The sequence below is a fragment of the Melanotaenia boesemani genome, chromosome 17 (assembly GCF_017639745.1).
Source record: "Melanotaenia boesemani isolate fMelBoe1 chromosome 17, fMelBoe1.pri, whole genome shotgun sequence".
Classification (NCBI taxonomy): domain Eukaryota; kingdom Metazoa; phylum Chordata; class Actinopteri; order Atheriniformes; family Melanotaeniidae; genus Melanotaenia; species Melanotaenia boesemani.
Window position 1 is genome coordinate 26,353,410 of NC_055698.1, and position 24,985 is coordinate 26,378,394.

Below are 24,985 nucleotides of genomic sequence, written 5' to 3' on the forward strand. Positions count from 1 at the left end.
AAGCTGCAAGACAATATGGTTGCTTTAAACGCCACTGCTGCTGGCAGTTTCCCCACAAAATTGTTTCTAAGAAACCATTTGTTATTGTTCTTTCATCAATGTTTTCAAATCCCTGAAACACACTACTTTTTTTGTGATTTAAAAGCATTCAGTGTTACCTTCTTTTTAATCCGAATGTCTTTGAAGTCAGAAAAGAGCAGGAATAAATGACAGTTATAAGCTTATCATGTTGCAAAATATGTCATTAGCCAATAAGCCAAATGTGGATGATTAAAAATAATCATAAATAAAATAAATTTGGAGTGGATTTTGTATGAACCAAACACCTTATATGTGACATTATACATTATCACTGATAATAATAATAATAATAATAAATAATAATATTTTACTAATCCTGATCAGGAAATTTGGCTCTGCATTCGACCATCTCTAGGAGACTGACCAGAAAGCAGGAAGTTGCCCTGTTTTAGTGCCAAAGGATCAGCTGGGGAGGTTAAGGGCCTTGCTCAGGGGCCCACAGGGGTTCACCCTTGTTGACACTCCAGGGCCTCAAACCCAGGTCCTCCGCATGCAAGTCCACCTCTGTAACCACTAGACCACCACTCCCCGAAAATGTGAAATATCCCACTCATCTTCCAGACTTCCAAACTTTCAGAAAAGTGCAACACTGACCAACGGCATTCAGCTTGAACTTTCATGAGTTGGCCTCTTCTGCCAGCGATGAAGCTGAGCTGACAGCAGCGAGAGACGGAGTGAGTCGATACAGCTTTTCATCTTATTATATCATGCCATCTGTTTCCAGTGAAAGTGACCAGTTGACAAATGAGGCGGCTGTCGGCAGTAATCCTCAGCTTTCTATCACCGTGACTCTGCACAAAATTAATCCCCCCGAGCATCCACTTACTCAAGTAGCCCTCTAACCTCTGCAGTGAGGTGTTGACTCTTCACAAAATTACTTTATTAATTTTACTCCCTAAGTGAAAACAGTCTGTAACTTCAGCTGTGTGAAACTTAACTGTCCCATCAATCCACCACATGCAAGTCTGATACTCTGAGCTGGCTGCAGCTAATCTGTCTAATCTCCACTATTCACTAAATTCATCCAATACAACTTCATCTCTTTAATTCTTAAATGTTTAAGTAGGAAGTCCAAGTTGTGGTATTTAGGGAAGGTGCATTTCAGAATACTTAGCTAGCTAGCTCTCAGACATGTGTAGATGTTCTGGTAGGCCACCTAGAGTCTGGCGAATTGTAACAGACTTATTTGTAACTTTAGGGTATTACAAGTAAGGTTGGCTTTTCTTTCCTTTAAATACTAATGGCATGCACCATAGAAACCTGACAATTATTATAATTTATTATATATTTCATATGTCAATGTTAACCTCTGAATTGGTTTTACTTGGACTTTAGAATGAAAATAAAGCCATTTGTAAGAACTTTGTTGATTCTTAATGCCAGAAAAAGAAAAATTGGTGGATGAAATGCTTATTAATTAATGTTCCTGATCCAAACATGAAATTAACAACCAAACTAACAAACAAATGTCATTTATAGCGTACATCTCTACTGTAACATCTTCTAATAATATAAAGTAAAATTTAGGAATTTCAGGTTAGATACAAATAAGAATTAAGTAATTATCAGTTAATGTCTACTATCCCTCATTTGCATGTTTAAAAAAAGATCCCAAGAAACAAAGGCTACAACTGATCATCACTGAAATATGAACATATGAAATATCAATTTTGCAAAGTCATTTGGACTAAAAATAGAAAAATCAGGGTTATATTTACGAGGGCTGTAAGAGAAAATTCAGCTTTTCTGCATTTTCTACACAACTAACAAGCACAGAGGTGCAATGCAAAGGATGTGTTGTCAGTAAACAAGCACTACATACTGATGTAGTTGTTTATATAACACTAGTCATATCATCACTAGAATAAAAATATATATTCCATATTAACTAAAGTTCCTTAAAGTTCTGCCCTGTTTGAATTTTAAAGTCGGTACCATGAGTGAGACGTACACTACAGGAAAGGAAACCCATCATCACTGCAACCTTAATATGTTGCATCGGGATAAAATGATGATGGTTAGTAACATAACCTTTTATTGTCTTCTCAGTTCTGGAGATTGCAGTTCTGTACTTCTAATCTGTTGCAAATATATGCTAAGATGCACCTAGAAATTAATATAATTAATATGTGTATGACAAAATTTCAATAAAATTCTAAGTAAATTTTAGATTAATCAGACATTTAATTTGGAAAAAGTGAAGTTTTTTAAGTTGACTTTCCATGAAACTGAGTCAGTGTGATTTAGTATTTATTTGAAAGAACTAAACAATTTGCATAAATCTGACTTAAGAGACTTCAGACAACTAGGGGGTAAAACATGTTTAGTTTCAGCATTTGTAAAAACTAAAGTGGTTTAAGGCAACGAGTTTCCACACAAATTTCTGATAAACTCAACTAATCTGGGATTAGAGTGAAGTTTCGGAGCTCAGTTACCTTTAAAATCTGTTAATGTCTGTATAAAAGTTTGGAAAAAATAGTTTTATTAAGTGCAACACTTTCATGTAAAGGCACTCCTTCAAAAAGGACTGAATGTTTTCTTATTTAAATAACACACAAAAAAATTAAATTAAATTAAATTAAATTACTGTTTGTTAACTGCTTCTATGAATTGTCCAAGTTGTAAACTAGACAAACAAAGTAAATGATACTGGAGACACGAAATGATCGATTTAACTTGATAACCAAAAACATATTCAATATATTTAAAACAAAAGTAACAATATGCATTCAGTGTGTCTTTAAGATGGTAATTTAACTCTAAATCTCAAAATGCAAAGATCCATAAACCTCTTATATTTATCACTGTCAACATGAAGTCTCATCTTGGTAAAAAAAAAAAAAGTGCCATTTTCTTTAATCTCCATCATGCTGCATTTTTCATCAAGGCCATTTGCATCTGCAGTGGCCTCTCTTCACATCAAAGCACATTTTGTCTTAACAATGGAAGAAGTAACAGTGAAATGACTTAATGAAATGAGGGATGAGAGGCTTGTGAGATCAGAGAGATGGAAGCTGAATGAATCAAAACAGGCGTGAGGGAAAAACACGCTAAATCCACTTCCTGCTTCGTCCAAAAGCATCATGTGATGTAGCTGCTGATAGAAAAACTGGTTTTGATCACTCTGATGAAATATCTTACAAATAAGATACAATAAGATATAATACAAATAGACTGAAACACCATATACCTTATATTAGCTCTAGATAAATTCACTGCATGATAGACATTAGCATGAATAAAATGTGGTTTTATTAGAGGGAGTTTGCATGGATGCGACCTTGCATTTAATGCATGAATAAGAAACTAACAGAAATGATTACCTGGATAAGCATGCGAATGGTACACTTTGTATATGCACAAGTAATGAAAGAATTCAGAAATGAAAGCAAAGCCATCTCTGTATCAGAGGAACCCTCATTTGAGTGAGTTCTCTATTCATTGCCTCCCAAAAACTACCACTGTCTCCTTCCAGAATTTGCTTGCGTCCTTATCCAACCTGCATTTAAAGCTTAACACACATCGTAAAGACATAAACATGCCCTGACTTAAAGCCGCAGGCCTCAATCCTTAAAGGAGACTTCATAAAACGTTAATTAGTGAGCACGGTAGGGATTTCGTGGCGGCTGAGCTGGGAGGTACTTGCATCAAGGTTTAAAAAACTCTCAAAAATGAAAGTGAGTTGCAGAAAATAGCTGGAAGAGAAGAAATTGGAAGCTGGCGCCATGCAGCTAGTTTTGTTGTGAGCAGAAAACGTGCCAAGACGTGACTTCAACCTGCCACAGCTGTCGCAGAGAGGCCACTGAACTAAAATCAAGCACTGCAAATGAAAAGCAAACAGAACTGCAGCAGCTGATGCTACTGATCACAAATATTTCAAGCAGCGTAAAAGTTAATCAGAGAAATTCGCTTCTTTAGTGTTTGTGTCCTACCTTCCAGATGTTTACAAGCAGCTTAAAAAAATCCTAAAGCAAATATTCTTACAGAGTGGCATGTCTTTAGGGAGATTCTTCCAACTGAGCAGAAGGTATCCGAGTGCAAATTTAAACGGTCAGAGGTTTATAAAATCTATGAAAACTTCAATCAACAGTTGCCATTTGTGGTCTTTTGATTTAAATTTTTCTTAACACGACAGCAGCAAAAATACAAAAACAATGATATGAGTCGACTGCACTTTAAAACTACATTACAGTTAATATAGCACTATATCTCGTGTTCTCTGCATTTTCAGCTCTGTGATTTCTAATGACCTGGATAGAAAGTATGCCATCATTAAATCATCTTGGTAGCATGATGTGTCATCTCCTACAATGAATTTCTATATAACATTTGCTCTGTTTTTATGTTCAAAAGTCTTGCTAAAAGTTGTTGACACTGTTACTGTAACAAGATTAATCTGAAATAAATCCATGTACTGAAAATCAGCCCAATTTTTCATAACATTTAAAAAGGGCACCAATAAGACAGCAGCTATTAAACATCTACAAGCCTGCTGATAACTCAGAGAAAGGGAGGGTGACTAAAGGGCCTTTAGTTTGTAAAAGCCATTTAGAGCTGTAGGTTGCTGCAGAGTTAAGGCTCACATGTAGTCTGCTGGCCGGTCATGGGGTCACTGGCCTCCTCGCCGTACATGGCATAAACTGTCACTGTGTACTCGGTGGCGGGAGTCAATCCCTCAAGCTCCACCTCATTCACGGAGGCTGCCACTTTCACCTGTAAACAAACATACATACAAGCAGGGAAGATATGTAACTTTACTAGAAATAAATACAACATCTTACATCTCTTTATATCTCCTTACACCATCTTGTTGCCATATCTTATCCATCTGTCTTGTATCATATCTCTATATCTATCACCAACAGTCTTGCCCAGACAAGCAGAGAATCCGCCTTTGATTTGATTGTGTAAGATCATTTCTGAAGGAAGCCATGGATTTCAGCAGTTGGGATAAAACAGTCTACTGTAATCTAAGCATTTTATATTCTGATCTGCGACGCGTAGCTAAGTTCGGACAGGTGAAGGAGCTTAGAAAGCTCCAGGTAGATGGCAAACTTCCATCATCAGTTTAGTGCAATTTCCATCAGATGACTACACTGTTAGGTACGACAGAGGCTTCTCTGTTTGTCAGAGGCTGCTTTCACACGGTGGCTACAAGCCCTGAGCGGATGACAAATGTTTGTCCATCTGCTCTTTTCTGCCTCTCCCAAAAATAAATTGCTTTCATTTTGGCACATCAGAGTTAAGATGTACGGCCAAGACACAAGACACACTTCACAACAAACGGACGAATTCAGACAGAGGTCAGCACTAATTAAAAGTCACTCATTCAAGTTCAACATCTACTTTACGGTTGATTAATCCTACATTAAGTGAATTATAACATTCAGCCTTATTTTTTTCATTATTTTACTGCACAAGATGAAAACCCACCAAGGTTGTTTAATACTCAACTCATCAGATAGTTTTAAAAAATCATGCTGACAGATAAACACATGGCATTATCATTAATGTTCAACATAGTTTTTTTTTCTTCTTTTATTTCTAAGTAAATCACATTTTTTTTTTTCAAAACTGAGGCTTAACCATAAAGTAAAGACTACATACCTAAAGCTAACATGCAAAAAAAGATTCCTTTTTTTCAAAGTACAACCTTAATTTTTGTGCTCCAGCATGAGAAAGAAAGTCATTTGGGGACCACAAATTGGAAATCTGTGCATCCACCTTAGCAAAGCAGCTCAGTAACCTTCCGCTGACATTGGTTTTGCTATGCTGGCACATAAATTCATGTCAAAGCACTATGCAATACACATTTATAGAAGTCAATTCATGCATTTGTGTGAGAACATGTTTTACTACATGTTTAAGTTTCCTTAAAAACTTTAAAGAAAACCATCTTTTCTTTATGTGTGAGTTATTGGTACACTACATGCCCATATCTTTGTCTATTTATAGATCGACCAAGAGTTTATTTTGGGGGAAATGTGTGGTATAAGTCAGTCAAAATGTCATCAACTGCACTGATAGCATGACGGAAAAAGTAATTTAACGTGCCTTTTCTGTGGAAAAAAAGAACCATCAGGACTGATTGACAGAAAAATCTTCCTGCAACACAAAGTTTTTTCCTTTTTTTTTTTTTTCCTCTTTTAGATGGCATGAAAATCAGTTTTATGGCCATCAGATGTCTTCCTAGTCTAACCCTAACATAAAATCTTGTATTTTCTTTTAGGCTCAGTCGGCACTGGATTCCATTTTTGCTCTGGATGAAAGAATTTTTCAAATCAAACTGAAGCTCATCAAGTTTTCAGCTCCCCAAATGGTCTGTGTGGAAGCCACACAAACAGAAGCCAGCCAAGCTCTGGCTACGACAGCACCGCCTCAGAGCCAAGATTATCCTCACCACTAGAAAACATCCACTCTGAATGTGAATGCCTCACTCAATTGTTTTTATTGCCTTCTACCTGCAGGGTAACATGAAAGCAGGTGTAATGAGGTCTAATGGGAGAGGATATAGTAGACTGGCCAGGCTTTTTACACCTCTCCTCCACGTCTGTGTAGTCTGATCTTCCAGGACTGGCGAGGGTCTCCATGTTTTTATCACTGTGCAGTTTGGTTTTCAGTACAGACTGCCTGATACTTGCCTTAATGTATGATTGTCCACAAATTTATTTTGTTTGTCCTAACAATCCTATTTGATATTAATAAGTTTATTTTTTTATTAATATTTTTTGCTGTAATCTGTCACAAATTTATAAATAAAAGCCGGAAAGCTGTGAGGGCATGGAGACTTCTGAGCCATATGATTTTCTGGTTAAAATAAATAAATTTGTTCTTCTAGCTAAAACTGACCATAAGATTGGATTTTTTTCCTCCATTTCATTACACGTTCTTATCTCTGTGTCAGTCTTCTTAGTTGGGGTTCAGTGGATTAATGCTTCAGTACGTGATATTGAGGCAGATTCTTAAATTTGAAGCAATTAATTTTTTGTAACAAATTTTTAGTAGCAGGAAAAAAACCAGATCCAGTAATGTTCAAGGCTTCAGTTCTGCTTTGCTGCAGAAACAATATTATAATTCATGTCATTCTTATTCTTTTTTATTCAGGACGTAGAAGTAGTAAATCCATCATTTCTACGGACATATTTTGTTATAAAATTGTACTTTTTATTAACCTCTACTGGGTTTACAGGTCCATTTTTGTTCCAACCTTCACCTTTGGCCATGAGATTTGGTTAATGAGTAAAAGAATTAAATTATGGATGTGAGAGTAGCTGAGCTCCATTTACAGATTGTGGGAGGAAGTCCTGCATCTGGGGGGAGGGGGAGCAGTTATTCCAGTTCTTCCTTCCATACATAGGAGTCAGCTGAGGTGGTATCTGATCTGGTAAGGATGCCTCCCAGTTGCCTACATTCCGACTGCAGACCAAGACCACAATGGTGGGATTATTTATCCCCTCTGGCCTGGGATTGTTTAAGGAAGCCCCATAGGAGCTGGAGTGTGTCACTCCTGGACCTGTTTTTTTGTTTTTAACCTTTATTTTACCAGGTAGGAACCAGTTCTCATTTACAACAATGATCTGGTTTTATACAGGTTTACACAATGTTATATACAGTAAGCAATATTTCTTTAAAAACATGTTGCCTCCATGACCTGACCTTGTATAAGCAGAAGAAACCAGATGGTGTACACAAGTTCACAGGACCATGACATCATAAGAAAGTCGATGAGAAAATGACACATTCACATTTTTCTTTATATAAAATATTTGTATACAACATATATTACCAAAGAGGACAAAAAATCTCCCGAAACACAACATCTAGATCATTTTGTCCAGTTAGGATCTGTTAAACTAAAGTAGGATGTTTTGCAGACCCTGACTTGTATGGACATAAATGACTCGGACATGCATATATAATGTGGACAGATTATTATAAAAACAAAAACAAGCTGCAGCGTCTTAGCAGGGAACAACTCTGCCCTTGTAATGATGCTTTCCTTAATCTTTCCATAAATTCCTAAAGCTTTATTCTCCTTACTTCAACACAGTCGCCTCACCTCCTTCTCATCAGCGAGGTTCTCCTCTGTCAGCGGGGCGTACAGGATCATGTACCCCGAAGCACCGGCGGCGGCCCTCCAGCGGACCCTCATGGTACTGTGAGTGATATCAAACAACTCCAGGTTGTTGACTGTGGGCAGAACCACTGCAGGACACATACACATTTCTTTAGATGTAAAATTATTCCTAACATATTAGAAAATAAACATCAAGTTCAATCTTAATATGATTTTGGGACATTTACAATAATATTTTTAGACTGAAGTTAGAATTTATCAATACATGAAGCTTAAATTTCATTCAGGCTTTAGCAAATCCAAATGATGACTCTTTTACAGCCTTTTTATAATCACACACCAATCTTTGCAGGTGTGAATGTGAATCTTCTTTAGAAATATTAGCAAAGCTCCCAGCTCAAATATTTTCCTCCTCTGCCCGGTAACTGTTAGACACACAGCCAAAAATCAATCAGCACTTAACATCCCATTTTATTTTCTGCCAGCAACAGCAGTGGTGGCAGCTTGTATCTACAGACAAACTCCATTAACTTTGCTACAAGGTCACCTTGTGACTTGATGTTTATCCTGGACCATTGGGGAGGAGTTCCCCAACATTCATCAGTGAGCAGCGAGCTAAAAAAAGACAGAAGATCCTGCTGGGCTCTGGCTTAGTCAACGAACATCAGGACAGGGCCTCAGGCAACACATCCAGAATTAGAGCCCAGCACAGGAATACTGCCAGAGGTGTAGGATCTGGGATGAATACCTAATGGATACCTGCACAGCTCTAGTGGCCTAAATTTAATGTCTTCTGCCGTTGTATCAACCGTCAACCATCGTTTCTGTAACTGATGCTGGAGTTCCACAGTAATGAACAGAGCATGCGGCTCTCCTCTTGAGAAACACAGCTAGATATATTGTTCTTTTTAATCCTCTCACCTTCTTCAGGGAAAGGGAAATTTAAACAAAAGACGTTTAGGAGACCAGCTGGAATAAAAAAAAACAACACATTTCTATATTTCTATTTCTGTGTAGTTTTTGTGAATTTGTTGTTTACAGCTGATCCCTAAAAGAATGCAACAACTTTTATTGGATCAATAATCTATTTATATTTAAATCACACCACCACTAATGCTCCTATGTGCTCTGTTATTTATTCATTCTGCTCAAGAGCTCAGATGAGGTGATAATTTACCCAAAAAGAGGCTAGACAAGTTAAAAATATGTGTATATGGTTCATTTTGTAATGTTCTGTACTTGCACTAATGAGTTTCTCAAGATCCTCTGATAAATGCATCATCTAGAAACTTGGCTGATTGGGAATAATTCCCCACGCATTATGCCCCCGTCCACCACTGACTGATAGAAAGTAAGAAGAGGAAAGCTGATAGTTCTCAGCCAATGACAATTGCTGCAGTAATTTATGAGGGAGGGGCTTGTTCTTAGTATTTTGCAGCTAACGGGTGATAAGGGCACTCCCCCTTTTCCTATCATAATTTTTAAGAACAAATCTAAACTTCATTTGTTCTTCAAACACCATTTGCATTCAAAGCCTTAAACAAAACATAGTAAAAATAGAATCTTACATGTGGTGGCACTTCCTCTCAGGGCCTCGCTGGCGGAGCTGCGGTAGACGGCGAAAACAGCCACCTGGTACTCGGTCAGAGAGTTTAGGTAGTTCAGCTCCACAGTGTTTTCTGTCCCCTGGACCATCTGAGAGACAGATTCCACTGAATGTTAGCTTTGTGATGTGGTTTTACACTCAAACAGAATATTTCATGTTGTTGCTCAGCATCGTTTGTCACATTTATCCCATTCAACCCATTTTTTTTTTTTACAGTCACACACTGATGAGCTCATCGGGACTAGGGTGGTGTTCAGAGACAATCACCATCTAAAACATGTCCTCACTACAGAACAGATCCTATGTAATAACATAAGACGGTACCTTGATTTGTAGATTAACTATTAAATTCTACAAAAGTCTTGGTTAAATACATTTTTAATTGGTTCTTGATTTATTCTTTATGATTGTTGAAAAGACATTTAAATATGCAAAAGCGTCGTTTTGCATATTTAAGGATTTGATAAACTTTAGGGTGGCTCACAAGTTAGGTTGAGAATGAAATAGCTTTTTAAGCTTCTGTATGCATATAGTTTGCATATATTATTATCACAAGTGTCATATTCACTCTGTAACGAACAGGTTACCTGTTGCAGCTAGAGTTTTAAATGTTGCTGAGATTTACATTCTGATTATTAGACCTGTATGCAAACTACACATATGAAACCGAAGAGTCCAAACAGACTAATTATTATTAGTGAACCTGGGGGAATCACTGCAACCAGCTCCGTTGAGAGCGTAAATGTTGCTCACATACTTGTTTATGTACTAAACTTGTTACCAGAGGATTCCACCAGGAGGCACGTTAAAAAACTTAGGATAGATTTCTAGAATCTGTAGAGGGTAAAAAAAACAATGAACATGGTGACAACAGAGAAGGTTAGCGTTTGGTTAATTTTGGTCAAACTGGTCGTGCCGCTTCTTCACATGTTGTAGCTTTTAAACATGTATAATTCATTTCTGGGGATTTTAACAAAAAGTGCTTCAAACAAATGGAAAATATGCAGAGCAGCCATGAGAAAATAACATATGTGTAACTAAAAGCAAGTATATTTTCACCTAAGGGTGTTTGTTCTTCAGTCAATTGGTTATTTGATCTCCAATTTTTCCAAACTCCTTGCTCAAATGCAAAATGTTGAGCACTTTCAGTCCAGTTGTCATACCTGACAATTTATTTCTCTTTTTTCTTTGGTTAGGTCATTCGACACTGACCTGAGTCTTTCACGCACGACAAAGACACATTACTCAAGAGACAAACCAGTGTTGTGTCTACACAACTGACAAAGATCACATATGAAATAGTATCTTAGGCCCTTTGTTACCAACCTGTTGCAAAGACATATAGTCATCAGTTCCCATAATGTATTTACAAAAAAATGCCATAATAACACAGTCTGACATGCATAAAAGGGATGTGCAGTATCTAAAAAATGATGTCATTTAGAAAACAGAAGAAAATCCAGCAAAGACTTGACACAGAACCTGAGAGAAATGGACCTGGACCTCTAGTTCGTCCATTAACGTTTGCAGAAGCTTCATCAGAAATAGTGTTTATGGAAGATTCACTGTTAAGAATGTGTTTTTAAAGAAGACGAAAGACTTAAGTGATGACAAAAGACAGCGTTGGAAACAAATGAGAGCCTGCTAAAACTGCTGCTGGCTAACTTTCTACCACTCTGTCTACAAAATAATCTAACTGCTCAGTTTTGCTTGATGGTTTATGACCATCCGTTTTCCTTTTGATGTCATTCCTGAGGTTTTAAACAGGGTTCAGATCTGGAGACCGAGCTGGCCATGACAGGCTCTTGATGTGGTAAGATGGGGAGCACAGTGTTAGCATAAGGAAGTAAATGTTTTTTTTTTAGAATGTGTCTTTATTAACGAATCCTTCACCAAGACACATCTGACACACAAGACACAATTCCAGCCTTGCTGAAGCACCCCCTGATAATCAAATCCTCCACTATATTTAACAGTTAGTGTGAGAAACTAGCTTGTAGGTCTCTCCAGGTCTCCATCTAACCATAAAACTAGGTGTTGGGCAAACGTGAAAACTGGGCTCAGACAAGATGACCTTACTCCCGTCTTCTACTGTCCAGTTGTTGTGGTCTTTTTAAACCTCAGGCCAGAGATCTTTGGTTCTCACAGATTAAGGTGAGTTTTATATGACTCCGGTCCTGCCTGTAGGAGGCTGTTTCCACTGTGGTCATCCCTTTCAGTTCAAAGCTGTTTTTCCCCTTTTGGCAGACTGGAGCTTTGTTGTCCTAACAAAGCAGAATGAGGTGTGATTGTGTAGAAATTTATTTTTTGGTAGTTATTTAAAGATGCTGATATAAGAATGAATACCACTAGCAGTGCTTTCTTTTTTTTTCAGAGCTGTAAAAGAAATAGGTGTGATGGAGTGATGAATCGTCCCCAGAGCCCAGACCTCAACATTAGTGAAGCAGTGTGGGATCATATTGACAATAAACAAACAAACAGCAGCATCCAAAAAAATGTTTTGGAATTTACCAAATACTGACTTTAGAATTTAGAATACCTAAACCCAGCAAACCTTTTTTTTCATATATATATTTTTTCATATATATATATATATATATATATACATTTCTGTTTAAATGTTTCAATAACAAATTCATGGCAATGATTCTAGATTGTACATAGAAACCTACAAAGAAAACAGGGTGAGCTCAAGACTTTTTGCAAAGTAGAGAAAATTTATGTTCATGTTTTAGGTATTCCATATAACTCCACAGTACAATGGTGTGTTCTTGGTTTTATGATCCAAACAGCAAATTCTGCAGAATGGTTCCCATTAATCATGCAGATCACTTTGAGAAATGAACTTGGTGAGGTGACCCTAAAAGGATTAGCCCAGCAGCCTTAATTAAAACGCTACCATTACATCAGTACCTCAGCATTTCGTTTACACTGTGCTTGGAATTTAGCAGCAAAATTCCACCAATTAAGGTGAAAAATTAAATACTCGGTCATTGATAAGAAGCAAAAGAACCGGATGAGCCACCTAAATAATCATTCAGCTGGATTCATTTACACTTCGTTAGAAAACTTTCATAAAAGCTTGGATTCTAGCTGAACTAGAGGCCCAAAATAGAGCATCATTCCTCACTGTGGCAGAATAATTAAAAGGAAGCTTCAAAACTGTTCTGAGCAACCAGTGAGAAGACAGAAGAGGAGTAAAGTAAAATTTGCATTTAAAATTTAAATGGAAGAAAATCCCAGATACTTTTTCTTCTGGTTGTCCTCCGCTGGCGGGATAGTAAACCACACGGTATTTCTCCACCTGGCCTGGCGCATGGGTCCAAGTCACTCGGAAGCTGCGAGCCGTTATCTCAGATGTCACAAGGTCACGAGGTGGAGCCACAGAGGTGGGAATAGGGGCTGGATCTCCACCACCTGCAGGTGATTAATCAGACAAAAGTATTCCCTCTATCACTGTGAATATAAATGAGGAAAAACAGCTCAATGTGTAGACTTTACATCTTTATCTCAAATCTTAAAGGGCATTGATCTTTACAGATTTTACCAAAAGCTCATAGGTTTGTCATTTTGCAGATAACACTTGAGATCCAATTTCCAACCTTTGATCTGTTTGTCAAGCTGATCCACGCGATCACAGATGATTTTAGTCAGACTTTCCACAATGTCACTCATCACACTGAAGTCTGCCACGTTGTAAACGTGAGTTTCCTCAGGAGGAGAAGCGATGACCTTCAGCTCGTTCTCATCGGCGTTTTTAACACCTGAGGAGTGACGAAGAGACGAAGAGGAGAGAACGCAGTGATCAGACTGCAGGGAGAGGAAGCATGAAAGGTGTCTCTCATGATGCAACACAGACAAATACAGGCAGTTTTTAACTTAGCTAAAAGGCAGACATATTTGTCATATTTCTGATTGAAGAACCAACATTTGCATAAAACCCAACCTTTTTTTTATTATTTCTTTGTCCAGATAGCATGGTCTGCTTAAAAACAAAGCTTATAAAACCATAATTCAACACATCGGTTGCATAACACAAAGTTGTACAGTATTTAGTTTCCTTTCAGATAATTCATTTCATTTCCACTCACCTAAATTAACTCGATCAATCCAACACAAAAAATATTTTTTTAAATTCCTGTTTGAGATTGTAACTTATAATATGTAAATCCATATTTTCAAAGCCAACTGAGATTTCATTAAAGAGAAAGCTTTTCTATTACATCTTCCCAGGGACCAGGCTCTCACCTTTTAAGTTATCAAATCTCCCAAATCAAAATGTATTCAGCTCACAATAATGTAAAAGCAGAAAAATAGCAACAAATCTACATATCCTGAGACCTTTGGTACTTTTGCTCTATGAAGATGTGAATTGATCATCAATAATTAAAGCTGTTAACATTTTCTGTCAAATGACTAGTAAATAAAAAAAACAAAAACTTAAATTCTCTAAACATAAAGAAAGATGTTTTCTTATTTTAATGTTCCTCTTGAATCAGTTTGTGATGTCCTTAGGATGATTCTAAATAAATAAAATACAGGGGTCTGGCTTTTTAAGTATGGAAGAGTTCTGAAAACGTTTTGAACCAATATCTGTGCATCTTCTTTACACCACTAGTTAATATTACTTTTTGTGTCTTTCCACTTCACAATTACTGTTAATAGCGGTAAGTCATACCAATTGCAAACAGTTCTATCCCAGCATCCTTCAGGCTCTGTGCAGGGGGGATCACGTCATCCTGGGACTTCCCATCTGTGATGAGGATTCCTATCTTTGGAACACCAGGCCTGGAGCCAGACTCTACTTTGAAGCTGTTCTCCATGATGAAGGTCAGAGCCAAACCTGGAAAAATAGGATACAGTGAGGTATGGGTAACTTTATTTCAATTTTTTATTTTTTGTTTATATACATATATATATATATATATATATATATATACATATATATATCTATCTATATATATATATATATATATATCTATCTATATATATATATATATATATATATATATATATATATATATATATATATATATATATATATATATATTTCACTACATTTCCCCTCAACACTATTCAATGTCATCATACACCCATTGGTTGAATGTTTACTTTAGCATGTATGGTGTGGTTTGTGTAATGCCTGAAAAAAGTGCAGCTGAATGAGGAGTGAAATTTGAAAGAAGGTGATGAAATAAAGGAGAAATAAAAATGAGGCAGTGGTTGAGTGGTGTAGAAAAGGTAGACTAAGTACAAGAAAAGAAAGCAGTAAGGGGTGGATTTGGATAATGAAAAAAAAGGGTAAGACAATTTAAACATTTAAACAATGTAAAAAAACACATGTAAAGTTTATAGTATATGATTTTGGATGTGTTGAATGTAGCTAAAAAAATCAAAAATATAATTAGCTTTTACCTGAGATAAAAAGGAAGAATATGGATACAAGGTGAAGCTGAGGCTAAAGCTGAGGAGTCCTTTTCTGTTACAGTAGCAACACTGGCAGCAGATGTGTCAGGACACGGGAGTCTTGCTGCACTAGACTAGCTTGTGGGTATGTTTTGTCACCAGGTGAAAAGTTTGTTGCATCTCCTAGTACACCCTCAATTTGCCATTTTATATATATATATATATATATATATATATATATATATATATATATATATATATATATATATATATACACACACACTGAAGTGGCTGATATCAAAAATCCTACCAATGGCAAGAGAGGGCTGGACTGAAAGACAGCACAGAGTCACTGATTATAGCTGCACAGGAGCAGGCCTTGAGCACCAGAGCACTAGAGGCCCAGATCTACCATACAAGACAAGACCCCAGGTGCAGACTGTGCAAAGAGGCCCCTGAGACAATTCAGCACATAACTGCAGGGTGTAAGATGCTGGCAGGGAAAGCTTACAAGGAGCGTCATAACCAAGTGGCTGATATAGTGTACAGGAACATCTGTGCGGAGTATAGACTGGAAGCCCCGAGGTCAAGGTGTGAAACACCTCCGAAGGTGGTAGAGAATAACCGAGCTAAGATCCTGTGGGACTTCCAGATCCAGACTGACAAAATGGTAATGGCAAACCAGCCGGACATTGTGGTGATGGACAAACAGCAGAGGAAAGCCGTTGTGGTTGACATCGCAATACCAAGCGACATCAGGAAACAGTAGCGGGAAAGGTGAGGGCAATGGGGAACATGAGCAACTGGAGAATTACCAAGGCCTGAAAGAAGAACTTGAGAAGCAGCAGTGGTGCCCGTGGTCATCTGAGCACTCAGGGCAGTAACACCCCAACTGGAAGAGTGGCTACAGCAGATCCCAAGACAAAGCTCAGACATTTTGGTCCAGAAGAGTGCAGTCCTAGGAACAGCAAAGATACTGCAGAGAACCCTCAAGCTCCCAGGCCTCTGGTAGAGGACCCGAGCTTGGATGGATGAGAGACCGCCCACGGAGGGCGAGGGGACAAATTATATATATTTTTTTTTATATATATAATTATATAAACAATTGCCAATTCTTTTAGTCTATGACTAAAGTTGTAGGCTTAAAAATCTAAACAAAGATCAGTTGTAAGTAAACACGTGAAGTTGCTGAAATCGTTAGTAGATTTTATGTGTTGTTTTTTGATTTTCAATTATCAAATTATCAATAAATGAATATTTGGTTAGTGTAAGATGACATTCTTTTTATGAGTAAACAGGATGAGTAAAGAAGAAAAGAATGGTATATTCTGATGACAGAAGAGTTGGAGAGGTGAAGAAGAGGATGGCATTGGACGTATAATGAACAAAGTTAACAGTGTGACACGTTTTAAAATCATGTCAGAAAGTTTGAGAGCTGAGGGACGGTAAATCAAGAAACATGTTAGCTGTAATCAGTCAGGTCAATGACTTCTTCATCAATGTATAAATATAATTTTGTCCCATCTTTTTACTTCTGAAGCTGAATTAAACCACAATAATGCAAAAGTAAGCAAGTAAATTTTGATTCATTTTATTTTAATGCTTTGAAAATCAACTAATAGACCTGACTGGAAAACTGAACTCTAAATAAATTTTACACTAAAATACCTCAAAATTGGTGAACTTAACGGTGACGATTCTTGTGCTGGTCTAAAACAAAAGTGTTAAAAGATCCCAACAACACTTCTGATGGGAAGCAGACCTAAGCTATGATAAAAAAAAAAAGAAAAAACTAAGCAATTACTTTAAATCAACCCAGTGGCCAGAAGAAAACACATTTTTTGTCTTTCGGCTCAACAAAGTGACATCTACAATTACGGAGAAAAAGTTAGAACCACTTAGTAATTTCTGGAGAAATGCTGTACAGGTAAGTAAAATCCTGGATGACAGTTTGATTGGACCTCGCAGTCCCTTTCTGAGGTGCAGCGAGAGCAGAAAAAAAAGTAGAGCTAAGACAGCTCCTCAAGTGTCACAATGACTTGACCATAATAGGAGCAAGTTTTTGTCTCCAGAGTTTGATCATGTAATTAGCAGCTGAATTAAGCTGTACCCAGTAATCACAGCAGGGATTTTCCAACCGACAGACAGAAACTGCCTAAAGGAAGATTATCATACTTGGATTTCTAAGCTGGGTTGTGTTTGTTATTATGGGAATAGCCAGAGTCTCGTCTGCAGTAGGCAGCTGTCTCAAGTTTGGAGAATCAGGTTTCCAAAGGTGAGAAAAAGCTAAGAAGAATGAAGATTTTAGTACCTTAAACAACTCAAACATCAAACATGTGTGTGTGTCACAAGTGTGTCACTCTTACATGAGTCGGTTACACAGACTGGATTCACACCATAAGGATGTTCTACACAAAAGTTAACTGACTGATGCAACAGAGATCAAGTGTAAAAATCCACCACAAAGTTCTCATTTAAACTGCTGTGATCTTTAATGTTTTAAATGTTTTAGCTGGTGAAAAATTTGCTGTTCTCCTTTCTGAGTAGCTTTTAGCTTATTTGTAAAATCTTAATTCATTAAACTGAAAAGCTCACACTGGTTACTTAAAGTAAAAATGAATAAATAAATACTCTGCAGCTTTCTGACCAATGAATTTTACAAATTTTGCTTAAAAAAAAAAACAAAATAAATAAGTACATTAAAAAGAAATTGTGACAAATCAGCCAAGTGTCAAAAAAGTAATATAATAGCTACTCTGGTTCAATACTATTAATGTAAAAGAATAAAAAGTCTAATTACTAAATTTTTGATGTTTCAAAAATGTTATATGCAAATGATTTCCTGTTTAAATTGTGTTATGATTTACAAATTAAACTGGTAATGCATTAGCATTATCAAAAGTCTGGAAAAATAACGTGGCTAAATCAAAACGGATGCATCTGCAACTCGAAAATAGAAATAAAATCTACTTGCATAATTCTACATCTGATATGTCTGAACTACAATAAATAGAAAGGGGTTTGGGATTTTGTTAGACGGCCTACCTGTCAATGTGTTTCCTCCTTTATACGGCAGGTTTTTCACAGCATCTATCACAGCCTCTTTTGTGGTGTGAGTATTCAGATGCCACTCGATCCTGGGGTCTCCACTGTACTGAGCCAGGCCTGGGAGCATAAATGAAAGCACGCTTAGCTACTACTTCACAGGAATTTTTAATAAAGTTATTTCATTCAATTTCATCTAGAAACATTGCACAATTTGCTCCAAAATATCCTCACCAATCCGCGTCTTGTCAAACTCCACAGAGAAGGCCTTGACAAGGTTTTCCAGAAAGGTCCGAACCAGCCTGAAGTTGATGCGACCGATACTCCAGGAGCCGTCCACCAGAATCACAATGTCTGCTACAGCTGGAGTCTTACACAGGAATCCCTCTTCACCTTTAAATATAATGGAAAAAAATACAAGAAAACATTTAGTTTTAATAAAATAAAAACAATGCCTCCTGCCTAGATGGTTTTAGCACAACTTATATTTTCAAGAACAAGAATAAAAGGATAATTAGTAATGAATATCCAAAAGGGGAAAAAGAATATCTGAAAGTTCATGAATCAGGCTGGAAAAGATATAAAACTTGCAGATAGCAGCCCACAGCGCACATGTGATAAATCTGCAGAGGTAAAAGTAGGACATTGGGTGTGCAGCTTCTGTCCAAAAGTATTACAAAGTGTTTCATTAATTCTAATTCTGTTCAACACAGTATAATTAAACCCTAGAGGAGCAAGGCACTAACTTTTAGCAGATGAAAAATAACACACTACTGTGTTTGTCTCTACAGTTTACTGGGTGATAAAACAGAGCAGACTCTAATGAGGAAACAGAAGTTCATTTACAAAAGCAAGTCCAGCTCACAGTGAGCCAAAGGCCAGCCAAATTAGGAAGTGGCCATATTTCCACCAGCCAATTATCGTTCATACGCAGCACAGGAAACTCTCTATACTTGGGCCACAGAACAAAACACTGCAGTCTTTAGGGCAGTTCATCTTTAATCGTAGTAGTCCCTCCGATACTAAACTATTAATATAACCAAAAAGCACTGATTCAGTAACCCATGTGAAAACATGTTTAACTGCTTAGTTTTGTTTTTTAAACTGTCCAGCATTGTGGCAGCAGAATGATGGTCTGACTGCTGTGTTGTTCCAAACAAGTTTGCTTTGCCATAAGGAGCTTTATAGGTATAAGGCTCCTCTTGATAATCTAATTATGATTTATTTATTTATTATTTTTTATCTTGTTTATTTTATTTTTTTTTTTTTTAATTATTAAATTTATGGAATCTTGCTGGACCTGACCAGAGGGGACAGACAAAAAAGAAGAATAATGAAGAAAGTAAAAGGAAAGTAGAAGTGAAAGTTCAATCCAACCTAACACCAGACAACCAACAGCTACACCTGTACAGAAATACAACAGAGAAACTTACAGCTTTTACAGCTAAACTAAGCTGACAATCATCAGGAGTTCCTAAAAAAATGAATAAATAAATAAAAATAACCGAATCCGGCCACCCCTCAAAACACCCCACCCAGATGCAGCAGACTGGGCACCCCACCAGGGTCAGCAGCACCCCCATCAGCGTAGCCAGCCTGGATCCCAGCCCCTGAGGCAACCACCTCCCTCTAGCCGCCCCTGGTGGCGCCTAGAAAACAGGGGTGTGAGAGGTCCCCATTGCCCTCACCTTTCCCGCTAATGTCTGTTTGTGAAGTGTGTGTTGTTTGCAACTAAAACTGAGCGGCAGTAACCACACCGTGCTGGCAGGAAGGGCCACACAAAACTGCACAGTTTCTCATTCAAAATTTCAAGCGTGCTACAGCTGAGATTGGAGAATACACTCTTAATGTCTGGGTAGAAACAGAGTTGCCGGGTTCCGTTGTGACCAGTTGCAAGATAAAAACCAGGCAGCATCACATATTTGAGCCAGAAGTTGTTCCAGAATTATTTCTCTTACTCACAAACCAAATCCAGTTACTAGTTATTGCTGAAGACAGTACATTATCTTAGATTTAGTTTAGTTTTAGTTCTTGTATGGGGAACAGAACTAGCTTGAGTTCAGCCATTTCAAAATGTTAGCCATATGTTGGAAAGCTTTCAAGAGTGATAAACTGATTACAAAAATCAATTCTGTTGTTTTTTTTCTTTCTTTTTTCCTTTTGTGGTAAGTAAAATGAAATTCTATTAATTCTTACCTCACAACTATACATATTAAAAAAAAGTTCATTCATACTTAGTAGAGTGTAATGAAAAACAAAAAACATCTTTTTCTCTACTTGTTTATCATTTATTTCTTTACTTTTGTAAACAAACAAACAACAAGAAAAAAATTCAAAACAATTGTGTTTACTGGGGATAAAAAAGCACAATATTATCCTTAGGCCATATTGTTCAGCACTATGACTAAATGTCCCATTTAAGGAAGTCCAGACACATAAAGTCATTGAAAACGAAAAGGAAGGTGTGTCCAGACTTGACAGCCAGTGCACCTTCTATTCACAATGTTCCTTCTGAAATGGCAGAAAACAATAACGTATACAATAATCTTTACTTCCATCAGCTGTGCTAAACAGTTATTACAATTTTTCCTGTTACCAATGTGTAAACCACCACTGTGGTGTCATAGCACTAAACCCTGTGCACCTAATAGTTTCCCTTGAATACATAATGCTTACAAAAACACAAAAAATGTAGCAAGGCAGTAAATACATTAAGAAAATGTTCATCTAAATGTTACCACCAACCTTGGTGATTGTGCCTACAACACTTTTACCTAAACTAAAAGCCACTTATGTGTATGAGGGTTATGTTTCCCTCACAAATAAACTGTTAATTTGACAAATACTTGACAAAGCTGCTACTATAAGTTGTATATATGAGCCTTTTTCTGTGTTTACTGCAGTTACTTGCACAATTTTTTATCCTACATATATAAGAGAGGATTTTTTTCAGGCTGCAGCATGTTTAAACATTTCAGTGCCTTGTGTGTTTTCATGTGAGTGAGTGTTTGGCGGGGTGGCAAGGCCATTCTTCGGCAGTCATTTCATTCATCATTGACAAGAACTAAGTGGGGTATCACTTCTTACAAGTCTATACAGTGTTGGAATTTGAACCGTCCTCAGTGTATATGACAAACTTGTGAACTGCTTTCAAACACAACTTGAGTGTGCAGGTGAAAGAAGTTAAACATGAGGTATGTAAATATTCCACTCAGCTACAAAGAATGGGACCTAATGCTTGACATTGAAGATTTGTTGCTTTGTATGGTGAGTAATGCAGAAAATTAAACCTATTTCAGGATCAACTTCATTCAGAAAAATGTCATTTTACTGTGTGCTAGTTTACATATTTCTGTATACATTCTGTAGTCTTCTCAGCAGAGAATGAACACAAGAATAAAAGCAATGCAGCCGTGTGTTTTTATTATATAACTGCAACAAAACAATGACATAGCAACTGACAAAAATACGTCAAAAAAAAAATCAGACCAGACTCAAGTAAAATTGGATCCTTTAGCAAGTAGGCCTCTTTCTTCTTCCTTTCCTTTACCACATTTCTATCAAGCAAAACACCTCCAAATTCAGCCAGCAACAACTATAAGATCAAATTGAAAATCTCTGGGCACTATAGAAATTGGAATAGAATGAGTCTCTCTGTAACAGGCTAGAGTGACATTTCAGAAACATCCAGCAGTGAACTCAAATTAAAAAAAGAATAATTTATCTGTAATGTAAAATAGAGAAATGCAGCAAATCCTTGCCATCAAAAGATGGATGTGCTGTAGGGAAGGACAAGGCCAGCAACAATACTCAGGGAGGCTGTGGTGTTAAAATGATGCTCAGGTGATACTAAAGGACTGAAAGTGTAGAAAGGAACTCTCCAGACAATTACAACACCACCACCAACCTGAACCATTGATACAGAGCAAATTGCATCTATGCTTTCATGTTGTTTACACCAAATTGTGACCCTCTAGGCTGTCTGGGATTATTGTTCAAGGAAGGACAGTCGAGTTACTGCTCCTCCGCATTAAGAATGGAGTTGATCAAGGCTTCCAGCTATGATGCCTTCCAGTATCGCTGAGGTAAAGTGTTTCAGGCAGGAAGGAACACCTGAAGGTGGTGCAGTGTATCCTGCAGACATTATGTCTTTTGACTGGCTGGGAATGCCTTGAATTCATTCAGATCCACCTAAACTGTTTCTACTGTCATGATAACCTATGACATAACCCTCGACCTTTGTCCTTAAAATCTATTACATATTGACTGAAAACATAAAAAAAAATTAAAAAAATTTAAAGACATATAAATTCATAACTTCTTTTCAACATTCAGTCCATGTATTTAATGACATAACTGACTCACAAGCAGGGGAGCTATCGCAGTACAAGCAGGAATTTGTGACACAGAATTATGATTAAATTCACAATTTGAGACAATTATGAAGCATTATAAATGATGTATGATTCAAAAACAAAAACCGTCCTTCGAGGGAGAAAGACATATATCTTTTTTACAGAATTTGTAAAAAGAATAAACAGTAAAGATTAATCTAAAAGTCAAACAGTAACTTTGAACTATTGCATTTTTTTTCACTCAGTTTTCTTACAAATGACACTGTCAAAGTTTGACAGCATTGTCATTTTTGTTTATTAGGTCTTTAGTCAATAAATCTGCATACAGTCAAGCTGTAGATAATCTGTCACATTTTTTAGCAGCTTAAACCTGAAGTGAAGAGGAAAGCTTTATTTCTTAATAGGAGCCATTTGTTGGTAGATTTGCAATATAATGCCACTTGCAGTCACGTTTCTGTCATTGTTAAATCCATTTTAGAAACTGTCTGACATGAACATGAGGAAAGCACAGACCGAAAAGTCTGCCTCTCTGGTAATTAAAAATAAGGAGATAACTTCTCTAAATTGGCAAAGACAAAAAAGCCCTTTGGAAAAGAATTGGTTTTGCAGAAATCAGGGAAATGTGGACAGATGAAGGAAGGAAAAACTAAAAGTTATGCAGTTCAAGACAGATTCTTCAACTGCATAGCCATTAGCAAAATGGTTCCGCGGGCTGCTTCTATGCAGGTTTAAGAGTCAAAGTGGCACAAGTCTAAGTCACATCCTCAGCCAGTGAATGTCAGAGGTATGAAGCAGAGAGCGTGACCTACGTTGAATAAGAGCAAACAATATTATAATCAGTCTTTTCTTTTTGCAGGTTTTCTCATTCATATTCATGGCTGTGTGCAGGGCTAACAGGTAGGTACAGCCTCAGCCGGGATACTGAAACTCCAAAAGCAATTAAACATGTTAGGGTTAAGAGTTCAATTACCTCCACTGGACATGAAGAAAACAATTTACAGAGACGTCAGATTCTTTCCTCAGTGTTCATGCTTCATTACCCTTTATTTTCCATTTATAACTGTATGTCATAGCTGCTACTATTTATGCATAAAAGCCATGATCCCAAAAGCTTATGTCACGGGTTTAAACTTTAAGCAGTTTTGTGCTTAAAGGGAAATATATGGTTCCAAGCCAAAAGCTTAAGGCGACAAGAGAAGAGCTGCAACTGCAGAGCCAATAACTGCCAAGTCAAAGGTGAACTATACCACCTTAGGGCTGTTTGCAATATATCTATGAACACTCATACTAATTTTCATGGCATGAAGTCAGAGGTCAGGTCCCTCTGATTCCATCTTCCAACTGTGGCACAAAAGCTTGTGGAAAATTTGTTAATCTCCAGCTCATATGAATTCCACTCAGTCATTGATGTGGAGAAAAAGACCGCAAGTATCATTTTCAATGTCACATCATCTTTTATGTTTTAGAAAATTGTGAAGAAAGTCAAGTGTTTTTGAAATCCTAAAATAACAGCCTAAAATATTTGGACTGAACCCAAACATATTCATACGCTGTCTAAGTGAAATAAATAAATTATTTAGGTTTAAAAGAGTGTATTTGAAGTTATTCACCTGTAAAACCCAATATACTTTGGAAATATAACAATTTGTTGCTCAATATATGACTAAATCATAACATTTGACTTGACTGGATTAACTGGATTATAAGAAATTACAGTGGATTGGATCGAATTAGATTATACTTGGACTGATAAGGATTGTGTCTTTAAAATGCTTTAAGATTGTTTTGGTCAAAGTAGAGGCTACAACATTGAACCTTTTCACACTATTGAGAAATTTAATTTTTAAACCCAAAAATGAAAATATAGATTTTAATTTTGGGGTTTTCATAAGCTTTAAGTGCTTTAAGCCATAATCATCAAAATTATAACGAAAAAAGCTTGAAATATCTCACTTTGCATATAATAAGTCTATGAATTAGTTTAGCTTTTTAATTAATTATTTAATTAACCATTGCTGAAATAAATTAAGTATTGCATGATATTTTTCTTTTTTAGTTTCACCTTTAAATACATTAAACATAATTAAAATTTATATATATTTCCCAGAAAACCTGCCATAGTCAAAACATCACAAATCAGAAAACCATAAATAAAGTTTATAGGATCATCTGTCAATATAATTAAGGATTTAGACTATTTCAATTAAATAATTTAACTTGGTCTCGACATTACAAATGTAACTATTCTCATTGTAATACACTATGTTGATAGTGTATAATAGCACAATTAGCATAGCGTATTGCAGTGAGATTAAAACAGGTACAGAATGTCTGAAAAGTGCCTCTCGGGTAGAAAAAATAATCTTATTTCACTAAGCTACATTTCTATAGTAGCTGTACGATTAAGTGCCACCA

General features: G+C 36.7%; 1 protein-coding gene across 7 annotated transcripts in view; it reads right to left on the bottom strand.

The window, feature by feature from the left end:
- LOC121656678 (collagen alpha-1(XIV) chain) overlaps window positions 1–24,985 on the bottom strand; it is a 227,554-nt gene that overhangs the window by 156,373 nt on the left and 46,196 nt on the right. For all 7 annotated transcript variants that reach the window (XM_042011787.1, XM_042011788.1, XM_042011795.1 and 4 more), the window contains 8 exons: window positions 18,450–18,608; window positions 18,216–18,335; window positions 14,443–14,607; window positions 13,367–13,528; window positions 13,012–13,181; window positions 9,727–9,853; window positions 8,141–8,286; window positions 4,665–4,794 (listed from right to left, as the gene is read on the bottom strand). In XM_042011787.1, the coding sequence (XP_041867721.1) occupies window positions 4,665–4,794; window positions 8,141–8,286; window positions 9,727–9,853; window positions 13,012–13,181; window positions 13,367–13,528; window positions 14,443–14,607; window positions 18,216–18,335; window positions 18,450–18,608 (1,179 nt within the window). The remainder of the gene's footprint in view (window positions 1–4,664; window positions 4,795–8,140; window positions 8,287–9,726; window positions 9,854–13,011; window positions 13,182–13,366; window positions 13,529–14,442; window positions 14,608–18,215; window positions 18,336–18,449; window positions 18,609–24,985) is intronic.